The 26,756-nt window shown below is 39.0% G+C and overlaps 1 protein-coding gene across 2 annotated transcripts in view; it reads right to left on the bottom strand.

The window, feature by feature from the left end:
* The window catches only part of POLR3B (RNA polymerase III subunit B), an 80,842-nt gene that overhangs the window by 26,466 nt on the left and 27,620 nt on the right, over positions 1 to 26,756 (bottom strand). For both annotated transcript variants that reach the window (XM_042467611.1, XM_042467612.1), the window contains 9 exons: positions 19,239 to 19,400; positions 17,077 to 17,277; positions 15,143 to 15,305; positions 13,261 to 13,414; positions 10,665 to 10,739; positions 9,909 to 10,007; positions 9,433 to 9,560; positions 3,591 to 3,800; positions 1,122 to 1,280 (listed from right to left, as the gene is read on the bottom strand). In XM_042467611.1, coding sequence (XP_042323545.1) covers positions 1,122 to 1,280; positions 3,591 to 3,800; positions 9,433 to 9,560; positions 9,909 to 10,007; positions 10,665 to 10,739; positions 13,261 to 13,414; positions 15,143 to 15,305; positions 17,077 to 17,277; positions 19,239 to 19,400 — 1,351 coding nt within the window. The remainder of the gene's footprint in view (positions 1 to 1,121; positions 1,281 to 3,590; positions 3,801 to 9,432; positions 9,561 to 9,908; positions 10,008 to 10,664; positions 10,740 to 13,260; positions 13,415 to 15,142; positions 15,306 to 17,076; positions 17,278 to 19,238; positions 19,401 to 26,756) is intronic.

Here is a 26,756-nt window from a genome sequence, read left to right as displayed (position 1 = left end):
GGCCTTCTGACTGGATTGCTAAAATTATTAATAAGGACTCTTTCATGGATGACTGACTGTGGAATGTTCTCTGCAGGAATTTGCACCTAGCCTGATATGTTTTAGGCATCAGCTAAGACCTTTGTATTCATCCAGACACTCAATTGATTCTGAATTGCTGTTTGATAAGATTTTAATGCTCTTCTGTCATTTTTCATTGTTGGATATTTTCAAGTCATTCTGTTTTTTTCAAACACTAATTTGGAAATAGAAGTTTAGAAATGGGATAGAAATATTAAAAGTAAAGCAGACCGTCAAATCTGTACCATTAGTCAGTTACCTAGAGCAGAAGAAACATGGAGGGGCTTAGACATGTTGTGATGATGATCATGTATACAACCTTAGATCTCTGTGCTATACAGATGAAGCGCTGATGGGCCTTTGTTTCTGCACTCAAACACTTTTCAGTAGCACTTCAGTTTGCAAGACCTTAATGGTAAAAGTGCACATTTAATGTAATGTAATGAAATACCGTACTTTAAAACGGTGTGCACAATCATACATGCATAAACATAATATTGTCAGGGACAGACATAAATACATGAAATGGCCCATATTTGAGTGGAAATGGGTTCTGCCCATGGGATGCTTCTGTGAAAAAATGCCAATTTTCACTATTCTTTCCCCTTCTCAAAGCTCCCAGTGCTGCTGCTAACCTTCCAGAGCAGTATGGCTGGGGGTATTAGACGCTCCAGAGAGCCTCAACCTCCCCAAAGCAGCTTTTGGATGTGCACAGGGGGCATCAGGGAGAAAATCTGTGAAACTTTCACCTCCTATTTCAACCAATGAGAACCCCTTTTCTCAACAAAAGGAACACTTCTATTTACAACACAGCATGACTGGACCAACACCACTTTGTTTAGTTTATCTTTCTTTATTTTTTTAAAATAATTTTAATTTTTTTATCTGCAAATACTTTCTTACATTCACCACTGCTACTGGTACATTGTGCTATAGTGAGCATTTCACCTTACCTCTGTTATTTTGACTGAATGCCACAGGACAATAACTTATGATATACATTGCATGCTGACATGAAAGAAACAGTTAAATATATTTCTTAAAATATACATGATCCATACCTGGAGAGCAAATGCCATCAGCATCTAAAATTTCATGCCGCCAGATTGGCTTGTGTGTAGCTGCATCCAGCATAGGCCCCATCACTTTGTCAAATGTCTGGTTGGTGTAACGTTTCAGAGTACACTTAGCATTCTTGTACACAAGACACCTTCCAAAACCTTTGAGAAAGCAAAGTTGTCAATCAAAAGTACTGCCATGGTTATCCAAGATAATGGCCAGACAGCTACATCAATATTACGTTTTAAGTATACTACTGAAACAAACTGTACAAATCTATATTACATTCCTTCTCTTGCTAAAATTGTAAGTTCAACTTCCCATAGGATAATTGTAGGCTCCAAGCAATTATTATAGAAGTATGAAATCAGATTATGCTTTACATTTCTGGAAGAATAGCACCAAAAATTTTAAGTTATATTTTAACAGGACTGATTTAGCTGTTAATTTTGGAATTATCTTTGGAATTAAAAAAAAATACCAGGAACTCAAGAGATTAACTCTTTTCTTCTATGACAGCCTCCTGTACCACTTTTCTATAAATCTTAGAGAAGAATCTGCTTTTAATAAATCAGACTTAAAGGTAAACATATAAATACATTTGGTTTTTTTCATTAACCACAACTGGCTCAAGATATTGCTGGAGCTAATTCATATTTGTAAAACAAGGATAATGATGTTTAACGTACTTTAGATTACAAACTGAAACATAGTTTTCTGTTTTGCATGGTGTATCGTTCAGCTATATGGGCAGTCTTTGATTTTCCCCTAATGTTTCTTGTCTACCATAAGGAAAACATTCTGCTTTAAATCATGTCTACTATTGTTTAAGAAAAAAAAGAATAAATTAAGTGTGCAGACATTAATGCCAAAGATAAATGTCTAGGAATACTAGTATTGTTGCCTGGCAACTAGCAGATGGGGTGTTAAGTATGGGGAAAGCGTGTTAGCGTATATCAGTACAAGCTAGAACAAAAGTTTTTTTGGCCACACAGAATAAAACTCAGGCATGTTACAATATTATATATTTTGTAGTGGAAATGGCATTTAAAAAATGATAGACAGCACAATACTAAAAGCATTCTCATCCAGACAAGCCTGACTAAAATGAATACAAGTAAAAGTTTTTCATTGGCACAGTATATGTCTTCACCCAGAAGCATTTAATACATTATTTTAGTTTGATACTAATTCACCTAAAGAATATGTTGCATTGTAACTGTACCTATAAACACCACTGATTTTTAAAAGAATCAAATTAATGATTAGCCACATAGATTTGTTAACCGGTTTAATATTAGGGAGTTTTTTGTCCATTTTACTTGCTGTAACACAATAGCTTCAATTGTTAGTCCCAGTCAGAGTAGACCGTCTGCATGAATGGGATCTTGGTAAATCAACACTTATCTAAATACCATTGATTCAACAGATCTATTTTAATTGTGACTAACAATTGGACTTAGGCCAATATTTTTTCCAGTTATCAAATTCATAAAAACGTTCAACATACTGTACGCCTTTTTTTTTCTACTGAAACATTAAATATCATTAGATTTCACTGTAATGGAAAAAACATTTAAGGCATGATCTAGCTAAAATCCCAACAGGAAAAGATAACACATATACAAAAAATATTCCCAGTGAAACAAATGAAACTGAGGGACAAAATAGACCGACAAAGCTGGATTGGGGCCGCAGCAACCACATGCCACAGCTCCAATCCGCTTTGCTGCCCGAAAAAAGAAGCGGCAAACAGGCACTCCTTTTTGCACTGGAAAAAGACGGCTTTGCAGCCCCGCCACAACCAGAAGCTGGCTTTAGGGCACTCTGGTGGCATGCGGCATCTAAATGCCATGCCACCAGAACACCCAGAAGCCAGCCTACATGTCGGCAGCCAGGCGTTATGAAGTTGGCTTCTGGGCATCTTGGGGGCATGTGTTGTGCGTACGCCATGCCCCCAAGCTTTCTGGAAGCTGGCTTTTTATTCTGGTCTGTTCTGGCCCTTAAAAACTCATTGGCTAAATCACGTTTTAAAGTCTAAAGCTTTAGACTTAAACTCCCTCTAAGAAGTATTTTTGTAGCAATTCCATATTCATCACATTAACTATTAACTAAAAATATTTTTCATTGTTTGTTAGGTTTCTCTCAGTTTACATTTTCTTCATTAAATCATTGGTAAAAGTTATAACAGAATTGATAGTGAACAATTCAGACATTATAGCAGACCACGATAGGGCAACAGGCTGAACTACAGTTTGCCAGTCTTAATTAGTTTGACAATTTAAATAGTACATCAAACCATGATTCCAAACTATGGTTTCCAAACAAGAAAATCATGGCTTGTCAATTCAGATATGAACATGGGTTAACTTTCCTTCACTTTGGTTTAATGAAATGTATGCACAGGGTTGAACCAAGAACACAGCCATCTCTTCATGGACAAAGGCAAAATGTAGTCAATTTCTTCTTACCTCTGTCTAAAGAAGCTTTATTTAGGACAAGAGCATCTTCAATATCATAACCACTATAACTCATCACTGCAACAGTGGCATTCTGTCCAGCTGGCAATTTCTCAAAGTCTATGAGTTCTATGGTTTTTGTCTTAACCATTGGTCTTTGTGGATAGGCTAACAGATACATAAGTGTATCTATCCTATTCCTTTGATTGTATCCAATGGTACCTGCAAGTAAGAAGACACAATGCTCAACAAAATACTGGGGTTGATGCTTGGTATTACTTCTATTGATGCTGTTGCTGTGGTGCATGGAAAAGAACTAAGGTAAAGATAGGAAGGCACAGCATACAGCAAGCTCTAGAAGTTCCCATGGATCTTTACACAGACCCAGAATGGCCCATGTGGGTGAATCACAGAGATGACAAAGAAGAATACTGCTATTTACAGTGACAGTTTACAGGTGGCATGGAAATGTTGTTCGAAAAATCACTGAGTATTCTGGCTGCATATAGTTCTCAGACACTGTTTCCATGTAAGAAAAACTCAGGACCCAGTTTTTCATACTTGCCTGAATGCTCTTTTCAGGCTTACCAATTAAAAAATGCAAACAAAAACCCACCAAAGAGTGATACCTTTATGGGCCAAACAAAATGCACAATATACAGTGTGCCCACGTCATACGCAGGTGTGCCTTACGTGGCTTCCAGCATATGCTGAAAGGTGTGCTGGAAGGAGCAGCGTCGCACACCGGACAAGGCAATGGCACGCGTCACATGCCACCACGGACATGAGCCACATTAACTTTTTTCCCTTATGCGGGGGCTCCGGAATGGATCCCCTGTGTAAGGGAAGGGACGACTGCACTTGTTGCAAGTTTTCGAAGCTCTACTGGCTTCTTCATCAGGCAAAATGTTCTTCATCAGATGAAGAAGCCGGGACGGCTTTGAAAGCTTGCAGTAAGTATATTGCGCATTTCAGTTGGCCAATAAAGGTATCACTGCTTGGTGGATTTTTGTTGGAATTTACTAAATGGCCAACACAGCTAACCTTGCATGTTTTCCAGTTTAAAAAAATGATCTATAATATCTTCCTACTTTTCTGTTACATAAAAGTCTTGAATTTCTTTTGAAAAAATGAAAAATGATTGGACAACATTTCATGGCATGAGTACAAACTGTCCATTTTCCATAACATTTACCCATGAATCCACCAGCTTTTTTTATGCTACAGCTAGGCTGAGACCACCACAGCAAATTCTTTTCTATAAGCACTACCTAGAAGTCACCTTGTAGTGTACTAGTTGTAAATACCATAGTTACCTCAATTTAATTATTAAGGGGCAAGCAAGAATGGCTACAATCCAGATATGTAAATGTAAATGAATAAATATCCCTTTTGAAGGACACGAGTAGGAAAGTACACTCCTGCCACACCACAGAAACTTTAGGATCAGGATCCTAATGGGTCAAACTGCTCATACAACAGAGTGTAGCATGAGTGATTGGTTTGCATGGGGAGACCAGGATTTGAATCCCTGCTTAACCATGGAAGTCCCACTCAGCCTCGGAAGAAGGAGATGGTAACCCCCTTCTGAACTAATCTTGCCAAGAAATCTTGCCCCATGATAGGATTGCCTTCAGTTGGAAACAATGTGAAGGCACAGAATAACAACAAGTGAGGGAAGGGGAGAGTACTTGGAATTTCCAATAAATTTTTACTCTGGGTGAAGGAAAAGTAGGATATCAGTGACATAAAAATATTAAAGTGATCTTGTAAGCACTTAAGAATCTGTTGTCCTATCTTACCTTGTTTCCTGAAATGATTTCCCCTCTCTTACATATGCCCATTGCACACTTTCCAAAAGATCACTTTGACACCCTAATTAACTAAGAACACTTGTGTATTACAGGAATGACCCATTTCTCTTACCCTACTTCTTGCTAAGCCCAAGTATGGCGTTTCTGAAGTAGTGTGGGCATTTAAATTATCAGAAACAGACAATAATGAGTAATGTGTCCTTCTATCCCAGCAGGGAGCTAAAATGCTATCTCTATAATCCCAAGCTCTTGACAGCCCAGGAAATGACTAAATGATCTTGAACATGTATCTACCTCAGGACAATACAAAACAGTTAGTGGCAGCAGGGGGTGAACAAAAACGACGGTAGGGAATTCTGTCTTTTTTTCTAGACCAAATATATGTGATACGATGATTCATCATACAGATTAAAAGCAGCCAATTCATAACATTTGCCACAAAATTTAATTTACACAAATATTACTGAAGCCAATCAGTAGCGAATCCAGGATGGTAAGAGAGAGAACTTTCCTACAACTGTGATTGCAGAACCTCTACATAATTGTCTTTAGCAAATGTTTGGGACACACACAGTAAGTATAAAATGAAACAAACAAACTCTCTAAAATGCCAACTTTAGAAATGGACTTTTATCTCTCTGGTCTTTCTTCAGTCAGATGCTCTGCACAAGCGTAAAGAAACAAAGTCTTTAAAAAAATTATTACTAAAGATATTCAGCAGCTTTTGTGTTCCCAGCGTCAGCAGTAACGTCAGAGGATTGTATCCAAGGAGCTAAATGTGCAAGACCCAGGGTCAAAGCAGCTGAATACACCAACCTCAGAAAACACAGACAATGAATTGCAAATGACACTGAAAACAAAACGAGGAAAAAAGACCTTCACACAGAAAACTACAAAAGAACTCTACAGATACTGAATTGGCTTTCTGTACATACTGATCCTGCTTAACTGTGTGTGGTAACTAACCAAACCTTCTGAGGCTAATAGTCCTAAAATAGAGTCTGGGGGGGGGGGGACCTGATAAAGAAAGTGCTATTAATACGCACGCACACATACATATATTCATTTTCCAAATACCTCTTATAGACTATTGACTTGTACACTGAAAGTCTTAAGATTTCTGTCAGGGAAAAATAAATGTGGAATAGAAGTAATATTGTTCAGCTTTAGAATTTAATCAGAGAATGTTAAGGATTCTTACCCCCCCTTTTTTAAAATTCATAGTTACTGTTTTAAAACACAGCTCATTTGCTTGAACCCACTTTATCAAAATAAATGAGACACCATAAAGACACAAGTTTCTGGTAATGGGTACAACTGCTCCAGAGAAATTAGTAGGGGACTATGCCCAGAATTGGTGTGGGGATAAGTGGGAAGCAGCTATGAATTAATTATTGTGGAGAGGGATGATGAGTAATAAAACTTTACAAACCCAGAAAGTGACAATGTCACTTCTTAAAGAATTTGAAATGTAAATAATAATAATAATAATAATAATAACAACAACAACAATAATAATTTTTATTTCTATCTTCCCGCCTCTCCCAATGGATCGAAGCGGGATACGTATTTTGTAATGTCTTTCCCAAAAATATGCCACACAGGGGTCATGAGAACAAGGCACACAGGGACTACCCTGTTTACTTCAATAAGGAAGGAACAAAATCACATCCACAGGGCAGACTACAGGTGTCTGAGAGTTGGACATTTGCAGACCTGGAGCTCCCATGCCAATTTAAAGGGGAGAAATTATTATTCAAACATCTTCTAGAGAAAGTCACAATTCATTCATGTAATAGTTTATAAAGTATACAGCATGCACCTTTGTAAACTATCTATTATGGGTACTTTTGCTGTTAGCAAAACAATTGTAATATTGTTTTATGAATGATTAGTTGATATGAATGTTAATGAATATATACTGGTTGGCAAAGATTTAACATATCTATGCACTATCAATAACATAAAGTTACAGCGCATGTATATCCAAGCTGGGATAGTGCCCTTAGGCATGTTAACTTGCAATATGACTTACATAGATTGGAATTCCTTCTTACTTAGCACATTTATGATTGTGCCTTTAATATTATTTGCTACTCTGTTAAGAAATCACTAGTTACCCCTTAGGTTCTAGATATGTGTAGAATGGGAGACAGCATTATAGCTACATTTCCAAGCATTACAAACCAATTTTTATTGTTATAGAACTGGTCAGTAATACTGAAAAATAGAACACATTAGCTGCTAAGAGAAAATCCCTTGTCCATGTCCTCTGTCTATCTATGTGTAAAGTATTTGTCTTCCTGTAAACAAGAAAAAGAAAGAAGAGAACAGAAAACCTTGCAGCATAAGACACAAAAACATTCATTTCTAATTCTCTAAAGATGCTCAAAAACCCACCACAATAACCATCATATATTATGCTATTTTAACATCTATAAAAACAGTCCAACAATGGAGTCCACTGTACAATCCAAATTGAATTTTAAATGCCATTATGGAAAAACAGGCTAGGTAATTCTGAAACATGGATGATGGAGCTGTCAAACAGGTAAGGGAATAAAAGGAAAAAACCATAACAGTTGAACTGCCTCATCCAAAACGCTGTCAGAGTAGGTTTGGCAGAGTGCAAAGGGGAGGAAAGCAGTTTGTTTCACTTTTATTCCCCCCCCCCCTTTAAGATAAGGGCTACCATCTTTCCTTACCCCAGATCTACCATACAAACTAGTGACATGCCAAGGAAACAGAAGGGCTTTGTCTTCAATAGATCCAAAGCCTTTTGTGGTAACATCCTTTTTGTCCTTGAGGAGCCATGACAGCAGACCTTTCCATCATCACTTAAAGGAAGCTTCCAAGAGAACAGAAGAAATCCCTACAGACCGGAGAGGAGGGAAAATGTTGTCCCCATCTTCAAAAAGGGGAAAAAAAGAGGACCCAAATAATTATCACACAATCAGCCTGATATCAATACCTGGAAATATTCTAGAGCAGATCATTAAACAGATGATTTGCAATTACTTAGAAAACAATGCTGTCAGCACTAAGAATCAACACGGGTTTCTCAAAAACAAGTCATGTCAGACTAATCTGATCTCTTTTTTTTGATAGTTATAGGATTGATAGATGAAGGGAATGCTATGGATGTAGTGTATCTTGATTTCAGTAAGGCTTTTGACAAAGTTCCCTATGATATTCTTGCAAAGAATGTAGTAAGATGTGGCCTAGACAATGCTACTGTTAGGTGGATTTGTAATTGGCTGACTAGCCGAACCCAAAGAGTGCTCACCAATGGCTTCTCTTCATCCTGGAGAGAGGTGACTAGTGGAGTGCCACAAGGATCTGTACTGGGCCTAGTGCAATTCAACATTTTTATCAATTACTTGCATGAAAGAATAGAGAGCATGCTGATTAAACCTGCAATTGATACCAAACTGGGAGGGGTTGCTAATTTCTAAGGGATGTTGACAAGTTGAAACATCTCCACAGGAGAGTGACCAAAATGGTGATATGTCTGGAAGCCATCCCCTATGAGGAGCAGGTTAGGGAGCTGGGAATGTTTAGCCTGATGAAAAAGAAGGTTAAGAGGGGACATGATAGTGATGTTTAAATATTGGAAGGGATATCATATCGAAGAGGGAAGAGCCTTGTTTTCCATGGCTCCAGAGACTAGGACAAGGGCAATGGATTCAAACTACAGGAAAAGAGATTCCACCTAAATCTCAGGAGGAACTTCCTGATGGTCAAGATTGGTTCAACAGTGGAATATGCTGCCTCAGAAGGTGGTGGAATCTCCTTATTTTGAGGTTTTTAAACAGGCTGGATGGCCATCTGTTGGGGGTGCTTTGATTAGTGTTCTTGCTTGGCAGGGGCTTGGACTGGGTGGTCCCTGTGGTCTCTTCCAACTCTATGATTCTAAGAGAACATCTTATGGTCTCTGGGATGACAACCAGGAATCACATGATTGCACCCTTAAAGTAACATAATACTGTATGGCTTACATGAAACTGAAACCTCTATGACTTGAGGCACAGATGACTTACCCATAGCTTGCTTCCCCATAGCACACTGGTAAGTGTTTCTCGGGGACTGGTTATGGTGAGGGTAAGGAATAAGGCCAGCACATACACCAAGAAGAGTGAAAGGTTCGATCTCTAGATGTGTTGTATCCCTTTGAAATGTTAAGAAAAAAAAATACTAGTTAGAGTTCAAAAGCCACATGTTTACAAATTATTGGTAGGATAAATATTTATTTTAGGGCTTTTGTGAGTAAGGAAAATGGGAAACTTACAAAGCTAGACAGTGAAGAAGGGAATGACAACTCAAAGGCATGCATCTACAATTATTCTAAAATTACATTTATTACATTTTGTGTGACAATAATTTTAGTTGATTTCCTTGATCTAGGGATTTCTTTCTACAATTCTGTTTTCTCAGTCTTGTAAGCTACTCCTAAACAAGACATTGCTTCATATTCTGATACTAATGGTGTAATAAACTAGTAACACAGAACACTTACTTATTAATTGTATGTTCATACAGTGCAACATTACAATCATTTTCCTCATTTACATCCAGATATTCAACAAGGCTTTCATGTAAGAAGTCTTCAAAATTCCTGTAAGTAGAATAGTAGCATTTCAAAACAATTTATAATTCTGTATTAAGGCTGAAGAAAGCACTCATGGAAAGAAATAACCAAACCCATATATTAGCATAAAAGAAGGGTTTTAAAAAAATGAGTTGATCTTGTTCTCTGATATACACAGTCAGCCCTTCTTATACATGGATTTTTTATATACGGATTCAAGCATCCATGGTTTGAAAAGGTTCCAAAAAAAAGTATAAATTTCAAATATCAAACCTTGATTTTTCCTTTTTTATAAGGGACACCATTTTGTTATGTCATTATATTTAATGGGACTTGAGCATCCATGGGGGATCTTGGAACCAAGCCCCAGTGTATAACAAGGGTCCATTGTAACAACACACAGGAAACTGATTTATACAGAATCACACCACTGGTCCATCTTAGCTCAGTACCATCTGCCCTGATTGAAACTGGTTTTCCAGGATTTCACACATGGAGACTGAACCAAATACTTTCTCCATGCAAAACAGGCACTCTGTCCCTGCATTCTGTTCCAGTATGAAGGATTTTATTTATCTTATGTTTTATATTTTATTTTTAATTATAAGCACAAATATGAAATGCTGTTCAACCTATCTTTGGACTAGCTATACCTACAGAATAACAGAATGCCTAATTGCTTACCTATAACCTTGAGCAAGTTCTTCCATATGCTTCTCAGTAACTGCAGGTGTTTGCTTCTTTACAATAATGTAGGGTCTAGATTAGGAGAAAGGAAGAAGGTTAAATAATACATAATGAACATGTTTCACACTTGCCATCAAAGAGGTGAAAACAAAGATGACACTGACAACAGGGATTACTACCTTGAGGAATATGACAGAACTTTATAGTTAAACGTGTGCTGAGGCAGAAAGGAATAAAAATTCCAAGATGCTGGGATACAGCATACCTTCAAGAAAGGCTAATAGTCAGAATAATGATGCAGTTAACAATTAAGTAAGGGAAGAACATTATTGAAGAAAATATGAAAAGTCAAGTGTATAGTGGAGAGTTTCCAATTCACACACAGAAGGCAATGAGAAGATTCCTCTTTCACATCCACATTGAGGCTAGATGTTAATGTACTTCACAGTGAGCTTGCCACCCAGCAGTCTGGTTTATTAGGCTGTTACTTTTCAATGGCACATGTATAAACTAAAAGCATGACCCAAACACTCAGTGGCAAGCACTACTACTAAACAGACTTGAGATGCCATTTTAGGGCATTTATGATAAGGATGTGTTGTCATGGCAAAATATTTTATATCTTTTAAAAATATTTTAGTGAAAATAATTGACAGCAATGTACAATAATGATATGGAAATGTTAGAGAGGACTGTGTGCATTGTTAGTAATGTTTAAAACTGTAAATCAATTTAAAATATTTAATTACTTGTTGGGATTTTTAAAGTTTAAATAAAATGTACACATTAAATGGAGACTGTCATATTTTGTACATACCATGAGAAGACATAACTCTTTAGAAAATAATGCTTAGTAAGGTAGAAGGCAGTAGGAAAAGAAGAAGACTGTATTACAGGTAGATAGACCTGACCAAGGAAGCCATGGCTGCCCTGAATTTGCAAGACCTGAGTGGGGCTGTTGATAGCAGGATGACTTGGAAAGCTCTCATTCATAAGGTCATCCTAAGTCAAAGCTGACTGGATAGCAGTTAACAACAACAAATATGTTAAAATCAAAATGAATGTGCTTTTGGGGGCAGCATGGGAGAGGGAACATCATTTTTTTTAAAAGGCGAAATAACTTATTGTAAAAAATAGGAGTGTGGAAGGGCTGAGGGCCATTTATGGGTCTCCTCCCCATGCAGGTTACACCCAAACATTTTGGAAGTGACATTACAGTCATTTCTACTGTACTTCGTATTGTTTTTTTGCCTATGTGGTGGTGGGGAGTAATTAAATGCAAAACTACTCCCCACAGACACTTTGGCTCTACTTTTCATTTTTAGGCTACCGTTTTGCTGAAGTAGGGTGATGTTGGAGGAAACTAGGAGTGCTGAGGGTCGCACAGGAATGCTCATCAATCCAAAGGTACACAATTTCCACACTTGTCTTAAAGCCATTTAAGGAAGACTAGTAGCTGAACAATGGCACGTGTGCTTAGGATGTAAATGTCCAAAGTTCAATCCCTGCCATTTCCAGGTCAGGCTGGGAAAGGTTCCTCTAAGAAACATGGGAGAGCTGCTGTCAGTCAGTTTAGGTAGTTCTGAGCTAGGTGGGCCAGAGGCTTGACCTAATATAAGCTAAACCTTTTATGTTTGCATGCTGGCTTCTAGCACATACCTAAAAGGAAAAGCTATCCATCAAGACTGGCGTTGGAAAAAGAAAGTTAGGGGTCAATATGTCAGTAAGCCTGTTAGGAACCCAAAATCACACAGCTTCTGCTTTTTTCCCAATGATATTATTGTGAAATGACTTTTAAACTCAGATTAATACTTTAGTTAAACACAATAACTTTACAGTTCTCTGGAATGTTACTGCTGCAAAATGCTTCTCCGTAAAATACAGTTATAAATATAAAATGATTTATTAAATCAAGTCTATTATATCATGCAAAAAATCCACACCAAAACACACACTATTGCTTATAGCTAGTGAATAGCGTGTTTGGAACGCAACAAATGTAACATATTAATTGTTCTGTTAAAGTCACTTACGAAAAACCAGTTCCATTTTGGAGAGAAAAGTATAAAATGTTTGACAGCACACTAAATTATAAATCAAAACTACAGTATAAGCTTTCAAACCACTATTGGAACACTGAAAGGTTTCCACTACCACCATCACACGGAAACACAGATACAAAGAATGGCATGCACAATTGAAACGTCAAGGGCTGTTGCTATTTGTACAAGGTGCTCTTGCAGTGTGCAGTAAATAACTACAATATACTTGGGCATTCCACTCCAAAAGTCCAAGCTAATAGTTTAGAGGCTAATTAGCGCATTCGAATGTTGAAAGGGAGAACTGAACAACTGAAAAGAGATTAAAGAAAAATACTACAACAAAACTGAGAAACTAGTTAAAACTAACTGGTCATCCGATGCCAATTAAGACTGGTGCAATTTACATGACTGGCTTTTTGATTATTTTGGCAGTCAAAACTTTAGTGTGTGTATGTGTGACCCTGTCCTTGTTGATGAGCTGAACAAACATGACACTGCATCTGGGGATAAGAGATACTGTTGTAGATAGAGTGGATGTCGAAAATGCTTACCGGCACAGCCTTCCTCCATCAGAGGAAATATACACACATCTGTCTGTCAGATTTGTTGAAATGGAAACAAATTCATTGATGTAACCAGCTCTACGCATCAACCGAAACGTGTAGACCAGTTTCTGATGGTCTCGAATGACACCAAGAATGTTGCCTGTTCAAGAAACAATTATGTTATAAAAAATTATGTTATAGATTCTTGTCTTTTTCTCCTGCTCTACATTTCTATTGCCTTTGCGATATATGGGGTCAACAGAACATATGGTATGTTTGTTTCAATTGCTATCTTCAAATCTGACCATTTAATTCTGTCATAATAAATAGCGTTGATCTGTGAGCTGAATGACAGTAAGGAAGCAGCCAGGCAAGCCTGCCTAGGAAGGGAGTTTCAGAGCCTAGGAGCAGCCACTGAGAAGTCCCTATGAGGATATCAAGATTGAGGGAAGAGCCTCTCCTGAAGATCTAAGAGTCTAGGCAGGCTAACATGGAACACTATGATCCTTCCCACAGCCTGCATTAACTCCATGTGTTCAAACAGACGTGAATAGTCTCTCGTATCAAGGAAACCATATAACCACCTGCATAAGTACTAAGCTATTTAAAGGTCTGCAATATATCAGACTACCTAAAGGTCATCTAGGTAACATAATAACAGAAAGGGAAATACATTTTATTAAAATGTCCTAAAACCTTTTTAGAACTAAAAATGCATTCAGATAGTCTGCATGCAACTTTATTATACCTCCACTCACAAAAATATTATCATTACCTTAAGAACTTTTTTGCTTAAACAAACCAGTATTAAAACCCTCACAGACAGCAGGTACACACAGAACAAGGGCAGTTTCCTAATCACGGTTCAGAAACTAGGAGCTAACCACAGGGCTAACACAATTGGCCACACCCTAAATACACTGGTCTTTAAACATTAGCATTTTGTTCTTGAACGAGTCCTCACAATGGTGCTCCTGCACCTATGCAGGTATTTGCAGATGGCAGCTCTCCCAAAATGGGTTCTAGGGAAAAAGAATTGTCAGGGATTTGAAGGGTTAAAACACAGCACACATGGAAATGCTTGATGTGTGTGTGTTTGACCATGAGCATTCAGCAGAAGGACAAGGTTGATCAGCACAGCTGATGCTCATTGGCTCAAGGACACTTCAGTGTCTAGGTGCACGTAGCCATGGATGATGAAACCATGTGTCTGGATTGCACAGGGGACACATGACATGGTTACACACCTGAACTCACTGGGTTTGGGAGACCACATGGTCTGGAGTCTATATAAACCCAGGGGTTGCAAGGGATAGTTTGTGGGTTTGTAGTAGGAGTTGGTTTGGTAAGGTTTGGAGTTTTAGAGATCTGTATTTGTATTATAGCACTGTGAATAAAGAGCACTTCGGGGACGTTGCTTCTCTGGTGGTTTATCAGAAGAAGTCTTGCATCGCTTTGCTGAGTGTCCCTGGAGGTTCCTGCATTGCTTCAGTTCCTGAAAGACATCCAGTTGCTGTTATCCCAATTGACTTTGGAGCCACGCTTCTGCTTCTAAAATTGCTAGCTCTGCTCAAAAGGTCTGATTTAACCACAGGACTCGTTTGAGTTGCTGACAGTGGTTGTTGGACCCCAGCAGTTGCGCTGACAAGAATAATATATTCTATCAAGGTGATGGGGTGGTCACTCAATGCAGTATTACAGCAAGAAACTATTTCATTTGTCCTATTTGATGTAGTATTCAAGATGATTAAAAATCTCATTATATGATGCACAACTGACTTGAGCCTAACTTATTAAGATGAAAAGGAAACACAATTCTATGTGAATCCACAGTCTTTTATCTACTTTTCTAGATTAAAAACCAAATGTATTTTTAGAAGTGCCATACCATTAAGGAAAACAAGGAACACATTGGGATACGAAAGTTCTTCTCCACATAGAAGGTTTACATCTTCTACTCCCAGGTTACCAGCTAATTTAATAATAGGGCCATCTTCCATATCAGTTGTAATGTGGGTCATCAATGCTAGATTTTTAACCAAGCCACAGGCCTGAGGAAAACAAAATTTAAAAAAAAGAAGAAAAAAAAGAGGGCACATGCAGTGAATTTATATGAATTCATACAATGATAGCTAATGTAAAAGCATTAGAAGCCTAGCATCCCCCATCCATATATAAAATACATTGATACAAAGCAATTTTGTCCAGTACACAGCATGAAATCTGCAAACTTAGTCATTGCCATCAGTAGTTGGTGTGACTAAATACTGTCCAGTTTCTCACAGCTAAATCCTAATGAAAGAAACAGAATTGGAATAACAAAAGGAACCTATAGATATATTAGTCAGAAGTATGGCCAAAATGAGCTCCAGCGGGACTCTCAAAGAAGAGCATGTAAGCATGTAACCTTAGTTGCAACTTGATCTCCATGGACTTTAAAACTGGAGGTAAGATCCACCAAGCTGAAGAACTATGCACATGTGCAAAAAATAGTTTTCCATTGTTTGTTTTCAAGTGTATCAGGAAAATCAAGCCTAAAATAGACAAACTTTGAGGGACTATATAGGGAGATTTATGGCATATCAGCAGCTAGGTCACACTACACCACACACTAGTCCTGCTACAAACAGAGGATGCTTCTTTTATCAATGAATTCATATTGTATTTAAAAAGAAGAACAGAAACAAAGTATCTCAGGAGTCTGATTTAAGATTATTAGAACAACTGCCACCCTGAATTGTGCAGGAAACAGGTCAAGCCAAAAAGGCCAGTATCATACTTGAAAACTGTAGACATTTCAGCAAGCGTCTCTTTCATATTAAAGGGACCATTACTAGACAAGCACATGGGTGGGGCCTCTCTCAGTTTGGAGGGAAAGAGGCACAGAAGAGGTGGGAGAGAAGATAAAAGTGGAAAACAGAACTTGGGAGACAGTGAAGACAAATCAAACAGTGTTTTAAAAGTATTGCTGTGGACAGAATGCCTATTGTTCAGCATAACACTTTAGGTGAGATCGCCTACCATAATAAGCTATGAAACCTTAGAACCGTGGCTGCAAGATGATGCAATTGCCTTTCTTTTGTTTGTTTTCAATAACAACCCAGAAAAATAATCTAGGGTTTATTCTCGGCTTCCTATTCTGGTTTGTTGGGAGGGAACAAACCAGAAAAGAGATGTTGCCATCAGATGGTTACCATAAACAGGGGTGGGAATCTTTTGGCCCATGGCACCACCAGTGACACCTTTTCCCCTGACCCTCCTTCCCCCCAGCTGTCCACAACAGTAGAAAACCACCCTTCTAATTGTCTTCTAGTTCCCAGAACAGCACAAAGGTGAAAATGACTCTTCAACTGGGTGAAGTTCCCTTCAATAAACCAAAAACACTGGCTAAGGTCAGGGTTCTGAGGATCCTTCATTGAACAACAGAGATTCTGTCCGAAAAATACTTTCAAAATACTGTTCAATATGTCTTCATTGTCTACTAAAGTATGCTATACTAGGCTGTTTCAAGAATTGCTTTTTGCTGAATTCCCTTCCTCCCCCACTCTTCCACTGTGCCTCTTCCCTCCAACCACAGTAAGGCAATTGTACCAGCATACTGCTCATTCATAATAAACCAGGGGGCTGAGGATCCCTAGCTTGTCATATTGTGAGAATCCACTGGACACTATGGTTTGTTTAGCTGTTTTCCACTGAAAGCAGAAGCAATTGAACAGTGTACACCAACACACTGATAATTCATGACAAAACAGGAGTTTTGTGTCTCCTTCTGTTGTGAGGAGGAGTGTGAAAGGAGAAGGAAATTAAGTTCACAGTGCTTACCTCTCCTTCAGGGGTATCTGATGGGCAAAGCATACCCCACTGAGATGGCTGCAGAGATCGAGGGCCGCTCACTTTTCTTGTCTTTTCAAACTGAGAAGAGATCCTTGTCATCATTCCCAAAGCAGATATATATGATAAGCGGGACAATACTTGAGTTACACCTTGACGATCCATCTTGAATCTCTTCAGTGACCAATTACCCTAAAGGTACAAATTTAAGAACAGTCTACCAAAGTGCAGCAGAATCATCTTTTCTGTTTCTAATCAGCACTGAAAACATGGCTCTCCTAACTACAATAATGATAAAAGTGGCCTCAGATTTTCCACTATCCTCAGGTCTGTATGGGAGAAAAATATTTGCATAAATGGTAGAAATATGCCCTTCTGAAATTCACATCACAAGATTACACCACAGAATTTGGTTATCTATGTATTGTGAGAAGGAGGCCCAATAATCTTAGGATCATTTCAGATTCTGTTTTGCACTTGGGAACAAAAACTTGAGGAAAGTGAAGCTGAAGCATTACATCAGCTGCGAAGTGCCTAGATGAGCACAATAAAAATATTGTTTATTTATAGGTGTTATTATAATAAGAAGTTAACAATGGAATAAAATAAAATATAGAATTAAACCCATAATGAATAAAATTTGATTTAAAAACTGAGAACAAATACAGTGTGCCCGCTCCATATGCAGGTGCACCATTCGCGGCTTCTGGTTTACGTGGAAGCCGCACTATTATATTACACATGCTGCACCACCGCGAGCACGAGCCCCATTGACTTTAATGGGGCTTGAGTATAGGCGGAATTCGCCTTACGCAGGGCGGCCTGGAACAGATCCCCGCATAAGGCGCAACTCCACTGTAATCTAAAATCATGACAACAGAAACAAATTTAAAAAGCTAGTACATTACTCAGGTGCTGGGGAAAATAAGAGAGACTTTGCTCTCTTATTTTTAATGAAATAACACTAAAGTAGGTGTTAGCTGGATTTCTCTGAAAAGCACATTCCACAGCCAGGGAGCCAACATTGTAATGATCTTTTCCCTTGTAGCCACTTGCTAGACCTCACTTGATCAAGAACCTCAGATTATGACCCCAGAGTATGGAATGAATATAAGTGCTGAGAGGATATTCTTCAAATAGCAGGGCCCCAAATTGAAACGATAAAAAATTACCTTGTATCCCAAATGACCATAAGCCACTAGAAAGGCTTGACTGGATCATATTGTGATAACTCAGTCACTCAGGAAATAACTGCTTGGTAATCAGCTCTTGCTTACATTCAACTGGCCATCTCAAGACCTCCTTTTACTTGCATTCTAGCTGCCTCTCAACCTACTTCATTATCTACAATGCAGATGGATCTGAGAGAGCTGAATGTATACTGTAGTACAACCAAGGTTTTGACAGTAACTAAAGTCAAAAACAGCGCCAGAGCCTTGTCTCTAAGGCAGACTATTGTAATAGCTCCCACCCCAGACTTGCAGAGGGTAATGCTTGTTCTATTAAAGAGACAACCTGATATACATTTTGAATTCATGTGCAGGACCCCTGAACACAGAACAACAGGATATTTTAAAAACTTCTTGAATTCATGTCAGTATTAAAATATCTTAATAAGACAGGCAAAAGAGGAAATTAAGATGCTAACATATCTGTTATAGTACAAAGCTGGAAAACTGGGGACTGCCTGATAACACTAAGATTTAAGAAGAAAGACTGGCAAATGTAATGATTCAATAATACTGAGAGTAGTCATGAAGATAACACAAAACTCTAGCTTTAAAACTATCTGTTAGAATAGTTTGATACATTACAGTTAGCCCTCCATATTAATGGATTCGGCATCCATGGATTCCACCAACCATGGCTTGAAAATATTCTCACACTTACATACCTGTGTGTGTGTGCGTGTGTGCGTGTGTGTAATTAAAAATCCAAAAAGCAAACCTTGATTTTGCCATCTTATACACCATTTCACTACCCCATTGTATATAATGGGACTTGAGCATCTATGGATTTTAGCATCCAGAGGGGTCTTTGAACCAAACCCCAGCAGATACTTCTCAAGATCTTGGGCTTGTAATCAGAGCTGACTGGTTGTTACATGTGACTGAGATGCTAAACCTTTCAAAAAAGATAAATGGAATACTTACAGTAGAGATGGCATTCACCATACCATTGGTGATTTGATCTTGCCGCATATGCTTAACAACATCAAATTGGGCTGCCCTTTGCTTAGGAATTACTTGATCAGCAATCTTCTTCAGTTCAGAGTTAAATTTTTTGAATAAATCTTCAAACAAAAGAGAAAGAAGCTGTAAGAGAAAAACAGAATTTAGTGCAGTGACCAGCCAACCCAATGAATGTATGATTTGGAGGGCCATTGCTGTATACCATTCAGACTGTTAAGACAATGGCATTTTCCATGTTTTTCTTATCTATAGAAGAAGTGAACTCCTCTAGTTTATGGACAAAGACCATTGTTGTAAAATGTAACCACTGCACGATGTCAGACATTGTTATTTTAATTGTTACATTTTTAAACCACTAGTAGCCAACATTTTCTTAAGTACATTCAAATATATACGATATAAAAGCACAATAAACCAACAATAAAATAGCACAAGATAACATCACTGAAAGAAATACCAGCATTAGGTGACAAAACAGTGCAGCATATAATAAAACCAAAGTAAAACCACCAGAAAAAAACAGGTAGTGTAGAGCAGTGCTTTAATTACACATTAAAATATTAAAATGTATTAAAAACTATATACAAACCTTGATGTGATTTTCACAACATTTAAAAGCCCAACTCTTATCAGTTTGAAAAGCATAATGGCATTTTTTTTTACCTGCCACCAAAAGGTGAGTAGGGATGGAGCAGAGTGGGAGTTCCAAAGCCTGGGAGCAACCACCAAGAAGGCCCTCTTCCTTGTTCCCACTAAACAAACCTAAGAGTGTGATAGAACAGAGAGAAGGGCCTCTCCAGACGACCTCAATATTCTAATGGGCTCATAAATGGATATATGGTCCTTCAAATAACCTGGACTGAACTACTCTATCTAAAGAATCCTGAAAATTTCTACTGTAAAACTATATGCTTTTCTAAAATAAATAAAATAAAATAAAACAAATGAGCTGAATAGGCTCATTTAGACTCCAACCCTAGCACTTAACAGCCACTGACTGATTCCCAAATGTATTGTATTAAAAAGCATCTTAACCAATTTTTCGCTTCCAAAACTGCTTATGTATAGATAAACCTAAACTGCTTCAGCAGTTGCAATAGGTTGTCCACTACAAAAGAGCCACCTCAAAATGGTGATCCACTATTTGGGAGATCAGAAAATGACAACCACTTCCAATTTCATTTAAACAGCATACTCCAAAGTGACCCAAAACAGCTTTATTTTGGCCTGTCTGTACGGGCCCATAGTTGTAATTCAGTCAGTAAAAATGGCCCCATTTAGAACTCCCAAACAAGGCCATAATGGTTAAAGAGAAGGGTCTCTGTTTGTGTCAATTACAGCACCCACTAATGATGGCAAAAATCAACTGGGAGTGATTACTCCTGATAACAAATTTATTAGAGTCACCATGGTTCTGCAATATCCATTTACCTATGGAAAGTAAATGCTATGTGAATTAATCCCATTCTAAGCTGACATCCTATTGAAGACATAGGCCCCATACAGACAGGCCAAAATAAAGCTGCTTCAGGACACTTTGGAGGTATACTGTTTAAATGTTGCATGCGTCCTAAGAATCCGGAAGCCACACCAAAGCCACGATCTAGTCCTAAGGACTGGAGCACAGCTTTGGCGCAGCTTCCGGACTCTTAGGACACATGCAGCATTTAAACAGCATACCTCCAAAGTGTCCAAAGTGTCCCAAAGCAGCTTTATTTTGGCCTGTCTGTATGGAGCCATAGATGGGCATAAACCCAACTCATCATTGTGTATGTCTTTTTGGGTTGTCATAGAAGTTAGAATTCGCTATCTTCCTTGCAAAGTAATTAAACCTACCTACCTGTAAACCTACCTTTTCATGCTGCATCCTGTTCTAATAGGACCACACGGAGGGGGATGACTGAGATCCATCTGGCATATAACTATAGCCAAATACAGTGTTGTAGGCATCCCTCGGGACTTCCCAGGGACCCTCTGGAGTTCGTGTAAGAAAGATGGTGTCACCATTGTGCATCTAGCTAGTCATATAGCCAGATGCTTCTCAGCTGTCCCCAGCTTTCCATCCATTACATGGATGTCCCAACAGAGAAATGTTAGCCCTGTGGTACTATAGCTTGGCCAGGGCAGAACTTTATGATAGAGTCTCCTAATACAGGATCTCAACCATACTGTATTTCAGCACAGAACTGATCCAGTCTCATAGGTAACTTCTTGGAGTTGGACTGAGGTTTAAATTTTAATCAAGAATGCATGTCATGTCACTTCAGATACAGGTTGAGTCCAAAATGTTTGCATCCAGAGGTGTCTTAGATTTTGGAAAATTTGCACATACATAATGAGATATCTTTGAGATGGGAGCCAAGTCTACACATGACATTCATTTATGTTTTGTACATATCTTACATGCATAACCTGAAGGTAATTTTATACATAATATTTTAAATCATTTTGTGCATGAGACCATGTTTGTGCACACGGAACCATCAGAAAGCAAAGGTGTCCTTATCTCAGCCAATCATGTGGACAATTCTGGATTTTGGAGTATTTTCGATTTTAGAACTCCGTATAAGGGATACTCAACCTGCATTACAAAGATATTAACCTAGTTTTCCCAAAACATAATGCAGACAAAATGCACTTTGTTTCAACAACTGTTATCAACCATGTATACTTCAGATTTCACCAATTATATACTGGAATACACTTCAGAGAGGACAATTGTTGGAAGTCCTTTTTTGTGTTTGTTACAATTTCACACTGGAGGGTCTCAGGTAAGTCTCTTTCTCCCTCAGTAATAGGAAGTTACCTTATGCTAAGTCAGACCACTGTCTCATCTAGCTCAGTACTGCTAACACAGACTGGCAGCAGCTCTTCTCTGTTTCAGGCAGAGGGGTTTTCGAATCAAATTTGGATGCCAGAATTTTGGAAATCTCTGCATGAAAATCATATGCTTTATCACTGAGCTATGGTCTTTGCCCTATCTCTCTTCCTCCCTCGCCCCTCTATATATATTACATATTACATATTTATGACTAAATATAAAAATGATATATAACATATAGGTTAGTAGCATACAGACAAAACTATAAACATCTCCAATGACTTCACGATTGGATAACAATACTTTCCTTCTTTTTGAGTTAACAAAGTTAGGTTAGTTCACAAACTTGTTGATATTTTTAACTATAGGACTTCTTTGCTAATTCCTGCACATTCAGAGCATGGCAAAATTTCACAGTTACCATTTTTTAGGTCAAGAGTAAGTGATTAAAAAGAGAATAGGATCGAATGGCAGTGATAATATTCACTGAATTTTTGTAGCAAACCCAGGGTCTTTCAGACAGGAGCATTGAAGAGCAAATTAAATTTGAAGCGGGAGGGGGGGCATAAGGGAGAGAAGTGACAGCCCATCAATTGATTTCCATTGAAAATCCTAACGAAAAAATTAATAAAGTAGTTAAGCTGCTGAAATACTGTTTCACCAATTAGCTTAATGTCAGAGAATTCTAATTAGGTGCCTTGAGATTGCCATTTAGTGTTTAAGGCTTTAGAGTGCCAAATTCTCCTTTTCACACAAACTGGTTGCAAAATTAAAGACATTAGGCGGCCTTAATTATATTATCAGAACAGCTGGGATTAGTCAATCTCTGAAGTCAAGGCGGTTTTCTTTTGTCACAGGGTAGAAATCCCTTCCTTTCCAGGGTGCCGGATTTTGGTGCTGGTCCATATCTCACCCATACAAAGCAAGCTGAATTAGAAAGAAAGGGGGGAAATGCCAAACAAACCCTGAGGACAAAGACGAGGGAAATGCTCAGCAAATAATGAACACATTAAGGAAAGAGAAAAGGTAGGTGAAAAGATTAAGCTTGGAATCGCTAGGTTTCGCTAACACCTCTGCTGGCACCTGGCCTACCAAGCCTCTAGTGGGCAGAAAGACTGAGAGGAAGCTCTGTAAACCAGCTTGGCTAGTGGAAACAACTGTTATCTAAAGCTAAAGCACATTTCGTACTCCCTTGTCCCATGGGGTGTGAAATTAGCTGCTATTGTTTTCACACATTTTTATAGACACAATGCCTTTTATGTCTCCATATTATGTAGACTTCTATGCTTTTCTCCTCATACAGGAAGTCTTTTTCATTCAAATTTTTAAGCAACAGGATTTTTAGACCAGAAATACAGCCATCTCAAAAACAAAAATACCGTCCATTTAGACAGTAACTTACAGACAACAACAAGCAACAGGTTTAAAGAAAGATGCTTTATTAATTTTGAAAATACAACCAAGCATATGTTAATAATATTAAAGCACACAAATGGGAGGGAGATCTGTTTTCAGGTGTACTTTTAGGAAAACACAGAAGACATTAAAACGATATGAACAGCTAACATATTAGGCATATGCTAATGCTGGTGAAATTCTATAATTTTAAAATCTCTCTATAGTCAACAGAACTTGCAGTGATACGTTTAAACGTTTGCTGAAGCTAAAACTTCTGGAGATTACAGTTGGTCCTTCCCTTACATGATCCCCCACTTAAGGGGAATTCCGTGTATGCTCACGCCCCATTGAAAACAATGGGGCCTGTGCTTACAATGCCACACAGTGTGCACGCCATACTTTATTGATGCGCCACTTCAGTGTAAGCTTGAAGCCGTGTATAGTGCACCCGAATACGGCGCGGATGCACTGTACTTTGCATATCCATCATACAAAAACACAACCAGAAGGACATACTGTACTCATAGAATTTAAAAGTAATGTAAAAACAAGATTTGCACTATTGAGCCTACGTGTCTGGGAGTTAGAAGAACTCTGGACTGAAACCAGAGGCACTGAAAGGGGGAATGCAAAATAACACTATCTAAAACCAAAAAGAAAGAGAAGCCTAAATGGACAGATGAAAGTCTTTAAGTAGGTAAGGACAGACAAGAAGCAAAAGTTAAAGGTGACAGAAATAGGGTCAGAATACTGAATGCAACTGTTCAGCAACTTGACAGCAAGGACTACAATAATAATCAATGCAGAGAAATAGAAGACAATAAAAAGGAAGACCATGAGATCTCTTGTACAAGATCTGAGAAATCAATGGGAAATTTAAACCAAGAATGGGGATGCCCTACAACAAGTAGGGGAACACAATCCAGGACCAAACATAAACAAAAAGACAATGGAAACAATAAATTGAAGAACTGTGTAAGAAATGAAAGGATGACAGAATCATTTAAGGAAGCCCCATTTGAAGATGAACTTACAATTTTAGAAAGTGGAAGTTGCACTCAGAGCACTGGGAAGAAATCAATCACCATGATTGATGGCATATCAACAGAGCTGCCTTAAGCTGCAGAGATAGAATCTACTTTAGTTCTAACTAAAATCCATCAACAAACATGGAAAAAAATAATGGTCCATAGATTGGAAATGCTCTATATGCATTCCAATTCCCAAGAAGGGGGATGTCAAGGATTGCAATAACCACAGGACCACTACATTAATTTCCTATGCAAGCAAGGTGATGCACAAAAGTCTATAACAAAGACTTTTACCATATGTGGAACAAAAAATGCCAAATGTGCACAATGGTTTCGTGAAAGGAAGTGACACTAGTGACCATATTACAAACATATGTTGGATAATGGAGAGCACCAAAAACTTTCAGAAGAAAACCATCCTGTGCAGACATTTTGGCAAAGTCTTGGATAGATCATGAAATACTATGGATAGCTCTTAAAGAAATGGGTGGGCCACAAATGTTGATTGTCCTGATATATATATAGCCTGTACTCCAGATAAAGACTACCGACAGGACAGAATACAGGAGGAAAATGGACAGGCTGCTTACCTGTAACGGTATTTCTTCGAGTGGTCATCTGCGAATACATACAAATGGGTTTCACTGCGCCTGCGCAGTGCTGCTCGGAACCTACTGGAATCACTGGGCAGAGTTAACTCTGCAACATATTGAAACTTTTTGGCGGTAACCCCGCCCATCCATTATAAGGCCCCTGCCTTCCCGCTCTTTCCCCAGTTCCGCAATTTTTCCGCCAAGCAGGCGATGGAAGAGCCAATGAGAGCAGGACACTGAGGGGACGGATGGGTGGGATTTGTATGTATTCGCAGATGACCACTCGAAGAAATACCGTTACAGGTAAGCAACCTGTCCTTCTTCTTCGTGGTCTCTGCGAATCATACAAATGGGTTTAGACTGACAAGCTAAGGTATGCGGCGGAGGGAGTGTCCTGAGACCATAGCTATGGTAAACCAAAGGTTTACTACAATAAACACCTTTAAACCATAAGAGTCAGTCCTTTGCATATGCACAGAACATATAGCAATAACTTTGCTAAACCTGAGAAGGGAACCGAAGGTCATGCAAGACCGGTCCCATAGGACTTGTGCAAACCAATATTCACAGATGTAAACAGTGTCAACTGTACAATGCAATAAAACACAAACATCAGTAGTGCAATCAATGCAACCCTGAAACCAAGACAGCCCTCCCGAATGCTGCGTCTCGGATGGCTCTGGTGTCCAACCTATAATGTTTTATAAAAGTCAGAGGTTGGGACCAGACAGCAGCCTTGCAGACATCCTCCAGGGGAATTCCCGACAGGAATGCAGAGGATGCTGCCACAGACCTTGTGGAATGGGACCGAACCCTGCCAGGGAGAGGCTTGCCTAAGAGTTCATAGCAGAGGTGGATGGTACCAGCCACCCACTTGGACAACCTCTGCGCCGAGACAGGCAGTCCCTTCTTCGGTTCCGAGTAGCATTGAAAAAGTCTCTCGGACCGACTAGAGGCAGCAGTTCTGTCCAGGTAAAACGCCAGTGCTCTCCTGACGTCAAGAGAGTGTAGGCGCCGCTCCTCATCCGACGTCGGGTCGGAAGCGAGAGTAGGCAACACAATGTCCTGGCACATATGAAAGGCAGACACAACCTTCGGCAAAAAGGTGATGTCCGTACGGAGGACCACTTTGTCCCTATGGAACCTCAGGAATGGCTGGTCCCTCCGTAAGGCACAGAGTTCGCCCGCACGGCGGGCAGAAGTGATGGCCACGAGCAAAGCGGTCTTCCAGGTCAACAGTCTCAAGTCCGCTGTGGCCATGGGTTCAAAAGGCTTGGATTGGAGAACGGACAGTACCGACTCCAAGCTCCAAGCCGGCGCTGGTACCGACACTGGAGGGTACAAGTTGGCACAACCCTTTAAAAATCCCTTTACTAAAGGGTCTTTAAAGAAAGAAACCCTCCCCCCGAACTGATATTTTGCACAGATGGCGGACAGGTAGCATTTGATGGACGTGAGGGAAAGCCCCCCGTCCAAAAGCGCCACCAAAAACTCCAGCACCACTGGAGTAGACACCTGTGCAGGAGATAAGCCCTTCTGGTCAAGGAAAAGGCGAAATCTCCTCCATTTCAGAGCGTATGACCGCTGGGTAGAGGGCTTCCTCGCAGCCAGGATCACCGTCCTCACCGAATCCGGC

Source organism: Sceloporus undulatus, chromosome 5 (genome assembly GCF_019175285.1).
Source record: "Sceloporus undulatus isolate JIND9_A2432 ecotype Alabama chromosome 5, SceUnd_v1.1, whole genome shotgun sequence".
NCBI lineage: Eukaryota > Metazoa > Chordata > Lepidosauria > Squamata > Phrynosomatidae > Sceloporus > Sceloporus undulatus.
The sequence above is the reverse complement of the archived record's forward strand: the minus strand, read 5'-3'. Positions and strand labels throughout refer to the sequence as shown.